The following is a 6,645-nucleotide window of genomic DNA, read 5'->3' on the forward strand; positions in this document are numbered from 1 at the left end:
GATATTTCACCCTCCTGCTCTCTTGAATGTTTAGTAGGACATTTCCATCCAGTAATAGGAGACTGAAGGGAAGTCACCTAAGAGGTACAGCCTGCTGTAAATGAGATACGTGTCTGACAGATTAACAAGGCAGTCTAAGCCAGTGCAGTCACTCTGGATGAACAGTTCTCTGCAGAAGAGGCCAATGTCACTGACTTAATCTTTCAGGTCCCAGAATTACATCTTCTGCTTGGCTGGATAATCACAGCAATTAGTTGTGTTCATTTGTGCTGTGATTTGTTCTCAACTTGTTAGGAAGACTAAACTGTTTGAGTAAAGAATCTCTGCCAAACTCCTTACTTGCATGTCTTTATTGCCCACTCTCCAGCACTGCCCAAACCAGGACCTGTATTGACAAAAATGGACCCAGTTGTATATTTCTGACAGCATAAAGAGTGCCATATGTAACAGGAATAATTTTCCTTCCACCACTTGACATCTCCCTCTCAACACTTTGCCAAAGATCCATAGACTTATGGGCAGTCATGTGCCTCAGCCAACACTTCCCACCTTGTAAAATATGCTTGGTTTTCCTGTGTGTATAAAACTATATTTAGCTGTGCCACAACATGGCATTTGACTGTGCTTTACTTGCAAAGCAACCCAGATGTTTCATTGTCACCAGTAGGTGAGTCCACTTTAAAACGATGCGTCCACTTTGAATCTTGGTGGAACCTTCATTTTGTCACTATTCCTGGAGGTATATAAAAGACGTGTAGATCTGGCACTTAGAAACATGGTTAAGCTGTGGATTTAGTAGTGTTAAGCTAACAGTTGGACTTAATAATCTCAAGGGTATTTTACAACCTACATGATTCTATGATTCTATGAGTCTAATTTCTAACACAGAATCACAGAATCAGAATGGTTTGCGTTGGAAGGGACTTTTGAAGATCATCTTGTCCAACACCTCTGTCATGAGCAGGCATGATGACTTTGCTTTTCTGCTTTGAAGTAATCTTGAATAGCACCTCACCACCATGTTAACACTTCCAGCAACCAAGTTATGCCATCTGTGCACGCTGCTGATCCCAGAGAGTTTTAGCATGCAGCTTTTGGGCCTGCAATTGCTGGTGAAATTCAGTTCTTGTCTCTGCAGAGTGGCAATTCCATTTGTGATGTTAGTACTAGCGTAGACCTATTCTGTAGGCAGAGGTCCTCTTTCAAGCTGCAGATGAGAAACTCTTGATGGAGTTAGTGGTCATTTGCTCAGATAGGAAATGCTTCTGGGGAAAGGGACAGCTTTTTGCAAGCAACACTAAAAGAGACATCCAGTACTGTGCTGGAGATCTCAAATCGTGTGTGTTGGAGGACAGTTTGATTCTCATCTCTTTCTAATGGGCTGCAGACATCCTCCACTGCAGCCTGTGTGAACTGAGCCAATATGTAGTATCTTCCTGGTCTTTTCTGTTTTCTTTTTCCCTTCAGGGTCCTTCTTTCTTTTCTTCGTAGGCTCCTGCTTACCTTGCACTTACATAATACAGCCTAAAATTACTCAGATTTTTTCATAAGACTCTTCCCAGTAAACTGCTTTCCCATGAAATCCATCAAAGCAGAATTCCATTCCTCTACACAACCCTTTTCCCCAGATATCCTCAATACAGTTGTTTCAGTGGTCTGCACTTGGTGACCATCTGGTCTGTTTTCTTCAAGAGGGCTTTTTTTCATTCATGTCTTTCTGTTTTCATGTTCTACACATCTAACTGCAAAAGAATAGGCAGGTAAGGAACTTTAATTACCAAGCAGAAATGAGTGTCTTGAGTACTACATACTTGGGCACTCTTGCTAAAAGTAGACAGCCATGGAGGAATTTAGTATAATGCATCATTGTATCCATGCTGGAGCTTCATTCTCCCTGAATCTATTCCCAATTAGTCAGTGAAGAATGAGAAAGCAACAGAAATGAACTTTAGATTATAGAAAATCTGCAAATAGTGTTTCACAGAAGGACGCCAGCAGGGAGAAGATTTAGATCTCTAAGTGACTCTGAAGAAAGCCATGGCAATGTCAATGGTCACTTTAGAAGAATACCAGAAATGAGTTGACAGTTATACTGACCCTCTAACCACACATAGTATGGGGTTTTTTTTTCAGATGCCTTGTAACAATATGCTTGAGCCACAATGTGTACTCCTCAATCAGTATCATAATTTCCCCCTTTTCCCCAACCACGTGTAAAAGCAACTTGTGAATATGCCACGTAAATGTTACCCATTGATGAGCCACTAAAAATTTTCCAGGACCATGCTTTAAGAAAGATGCTTTCGAGGGATTCCCTCTATTAGCCAAAACCAAAGAGTTCTTATCTAACACTATCTTGTCTAAATATACACAGCCTGTGATGACGAAATAAAATATTTCAAGACCAGGTATAAATACCACTGACAAGCAGATGAAGTTCAGTCGTCTGCTTTCTTCTAATAGAAGATATAACTATTAGAAGTTGAAGCTCATTGCTTTTAGAACTACCATCTCCTAGACTTAGCTGAGCATTTTAGCTGAGCCACCACCAAGAAAATGACTTACCAGACTTGCAGCTTGTTTGTTCTGTCTGTCATCATGATTTATTTTGGACATTTTGGAAACAGCTTAATTCTTGCTCAACTTCAAAATGATATAGACCAACTGAAAGCTGACTTCGTAAGTACAGTGTTCTACTGCATTTCTTCTCTCCTGCTTGTGCTTTAGATATAGTCTAATGTGTACTGATAGAGGGTGACCACTAAACGAAGTTTTTTAAACAAGAATATGGACAATTTGGTTTTGCTAATCTCTTTCAGTAGCATGATTCAATCTTACAATAATCATCATAATGTAGCCATTCACATTTGTTTCAGGGGCACTCTCCTTTCACAAGAGTTTCTCCCAGCTACATTTAGTCTTTGATTAGATAGAATGTTTTATAACAAGAAATCTTAATGCAATTTATGATGATTGAATGAATCTTTATTCAATTCTATTCAGATGCAACTTGCTGACACTTGTTTAGTTTCAGATAACTAATGTTATTGGGGGATTTAGTATTAGTTAACAGTATAACCAAAATGGAGAAAGAACTTTTGCTTTAATAAATGCATCTGGTACTTATTAGTAGTATTAGTACTGTGTTCCCCAACGATGGTTCCTACTACTTATTCTTTTGCATCCTCCAACCATTCTGCTTCTATATCTGTGACCATGATCTGGCATGGCAATGTTAAGTGATATTACTTCTTTTCCGATAGAATTTGGATAACTTGAAAGCTGTAATGTTTATTCACTGGTCTTCACGTAGGAGGCATTAAAGTACTCCACAGCTGACTTCAGCTGGGATTAGTCATAGGAATAAATCTACAATAGAATCACTTCTGTTTAACAGTTTATATTCTCAACCTATTATTCTGAAAGCAAGGGCAAGAGCCAACTTCCATTTCCAGCTCTTATTTCATCAGAGTTTTTTGCCTATGAAAGGTAAAATTTAGTAGTCAAAGAATCCCTCTGAAGTGTCACACCAAAAAGCCTAGAATGGTACTTCATTGTTTACAAATTACTAGGAAACTGACTGTGAAATTTGCATTATATCTTAAAATTGTAATTACTATAGATCAGAGAGATTCTCACTTGAATATTTATAACTCTGTCAGAGAGGTCTTGAGCCATTGTGAGCTTCCTGCCCATTAAATACTCCAGTCTACAACAAGTGCTCACCACCTCTCAGAAGAAGAGCAAAACAAAGTTTGGCGATGTGCTCAGCATGAGGAGCCAATCAGCCTGCAAGGTTTCTGTCTGCTTACAATTTTTCTCTTTGCACTCGCTGTATTTAAATTACCAAGCAGATAAAAAGGGAAATAGTGACTGTTGTATACAAAAAGAAAAAAAAGACACATACACAGAGAAGAGGAAATGATTCAATTTACCTCCCATTGGTAGGAGAATTGTATTGCTCTTTGTTTCCTAGAATCTGCCGCAGTGTGTGGCTAACAACTGCTTGTTAAACTTCATCTCTGCGAGCTTTCAATAGTCCCCTACCTCTGTGTATCTCCAGTCCCGACTTCAGGCTACTGGGCTCTTCTTCAGTTCTACAAACTGTATTTTTATAATAAAGTTAATTTTTTTCTGTTCCATGTGAGATTTTACTAAGACTGGATAAGTTCAGGCTACACACTCGAGGACTTTGTCTTACCAGAAAAGACGCTGAGATCAGATGCGACAATTTTCTAGCCATTCACTATGCTTATGAAATTAAATTTTCAGCTCTCAATACCAAAAATTCCAAGGAGCATTTAGTAAAATAAATGGAGCTAAATGTTTCTGTTAAGATGAATTACAGTGAGAGAAGACATTGAAAAGCAGACTGACACTGTTTCTGGTAGTAGGCAGTCATCCAATGCGATTTGGTGCTTTGAGAAGTGAAAGGGCTGTAACAGCTATAGGCCAGTGGTACAAAAATCACGTCTCTGTTTTTTACTGTTCATTTGAATGCAGAACACAAATTTGCATTGTGATGAGTATTGTTTGTATAAGTTACATTTGTTCTTTGTTGCAGAACTCAAGTCATTCAGATGTAGCTGACGGTGGACCTGTTTTTACAGATAAGCTGATAAACTGGACAGAGGTGAGTCAGAACTAGATATGACAAAGCATCTCAGGTACATTGCGGGGCATTTTTGGTACAAAGCATCTCCCAGGGCTAGCGTAACCAGCTCAGGTAGAATGAACATGAGCAAAGGTCACTTTGGTAGCATGGAAATGAGAAAACAATAGTTATGAAAATGTTTCCCATAAGTGCTTTATATAGTACCATGAACTGCTAGTGAGGTACAGCCAGGTCCATGAGTTGCAGGTTCTGCTGCATCATCCTGATTGAAGTGGCAGTGGAACCCCTACAGGCTGCATCTTTTCCTTGTTCATTTTCTTGCTGATGAGCACTCACGGAGCTTTGGTTTTGATTGTATGTTTCAACAGAGAAATGAAAAAAGGATCATCCTGAGCCAGATTGTTTCCATGTATTTGGAAATGCTTGAAAACACTGACAAGTCAAAAGCACACATCAGGCACATATCTGAGGAGCTCTATACTCTGAAAAACAGCCTTCCTGATGGCTTAAAGAAGATGAAAGACCTCATGGACCTATCAAAGCTTCAGGTAAGGCTCTTCCTCTGCCTCCAAGGCTCATGACACTATATTTTCCAGTTGAGATTTGAGTGTGACTGAAGACAATAATTGTTCAGTAATCTCTCCGGTAAACCCCACCATACACTGGAAAATGCGAAGTTTCCAGTTGCAGGGGCTGCTATGGGTGTGCGGTGTAGGGCGTCAGCTCAGTAACCACCCTCCCCGACTCTTGCTGGAGTCTGGCACAGAGGTGCTGGCAGCACTACCACGTTGTCTGCCCACTGGAACTGCTGCTGACATTGCCGCTTGTGGTTTACAAGTTCAGGGTGGGGGGGAAGAAGTTGTGCCTGGTTGTGGCTCTCCTCTGCTGGCTTTGAAGGCACTTGGCTCACCAGTGAGTGGCAGTGCACAAGCCACCGACCTCTGCAACGTCACCGCTCAATGCTCCACTGGAGCTGGTTGCCTATGGGTAGATCATACATCATCATGATAATTTCAATGTAGCTCCATTTCACAGCATATGGCTGGGCTGTGACATGTTGCAAAGCAGCACAGAAAGTGGAAAACAAAAATCTGTGACAAAGTGGCTCTTTGTTGTAGAAATTAGGTAGTAGAGCAATTGGAAACTGCAGGTTTCCATCGGGTTTATCCTGGTAGCATTGTAACCTGTAGGATGTGATCAGTAAATAATTACAGCTCTTGGCATGACCTCCATTCTGTTTATTTCTTACTTAAAACAGATGACTGACTTGAAAATCCAACGTAAAGCTGTGAATGAGCTGTTTAGCGTCTTACAAAAACTCGTGGAGACACCAGCTTCTCTCAAGAGGAAAAGGAGCCAGTTTCAGAGGAAGTGCAAATGCTAGTGATATCGTACAGCCTTTTGTGCTGAGTTATTGTGCAAATTTTGTTATGATGCACACTTTTTACATTAGTATTTTTATTAAGTTTTTTATACCTTTATTTATTAATATTTAATTATTTTTAATAATTATTTATAAAGAAACACCAATGAAAGTATTTATACCTCCTCCTATTGTATAAGAAACGACTTTGTCTTAAAATCCTGTCTGTTACGTGTTTGTTGACCTAAAAATACAGAATGAAGCAATGTTTAGCCAGTTTCCATATGGAAATCCTGAAATGACATTATGTGGTAGCCAGCTTTCCATCTGGCGCTATCTTGAGAAAGGTAACTGTAATATTAATCTCATCATTCATTTATTTGACATGGATACGAACAGCAGTTTGGGGAAGTTTCTGTACTTGGGAAAACACATTCATGGCTGCTTACCTCTGAGTGGATCTAGATCCAAATCAAGCAGACAGACATGCTTACAGACATGCAAATGCTGCAGCACTTTTCTGAATTAGGAGTTTGGTAATTCATTGCAGATAATTATTGTTACCAGGAGGCGAGGCTACTTAGCAGCTTCAAGAAATGTGACTGACTCTGTTGCACTGACTTGACTTCAAATCACAGATTTTGAAGTTCTGTATTTTTTTGTATTG

The 6,645-nt window shown here is 39.7% G+C and overlaps 1 protein-coding gene across 1 annotated transcript; it reads left to right on the forward strand.

Annotated features, from left to right (window-relative positions):
* Positions 1 to 2,556: 2,556 nt before the first annotated feature.
* Positions 2,557 to 5,999, forward strand: IFNG (interferon gamma). Its single transcript, XM_069849764.1, has 4 exons — positions 2,557 to 2,679; positions 4,565 to 4,633; positions 4,984 to 5,163; positions 5,874 to 5,999. The coding sequence occupies exons 1-4, from the start codon at positions 2,557 to 2,559 to the stop codon at positions 5,997 to 5,999; spliced, it is 498 nt and encodes a 165-aa protein (XP_069705865.1).
* The last annotated feature ends 646 nt before the right edge of the window (positions 6,000 to 6,645 follow it).

Source organism: Phaenicophaeus curvirostris, chromosome 1, assembly GCF_032191515.1.
Source record: "Phaenicophaeus curvirostris isolate KB17595 chromosome 1, BPBGC_Pcur_1.0, whole genome shotgun sequence".
Taxonomy (NCBI): domain Eukaryota; kingdom Metazoa; phylum Chordata; class Aves; order Cuculiformes; family Cuculidae; genus Phaenicophaeus; species Phaenicophaeus curvirostris.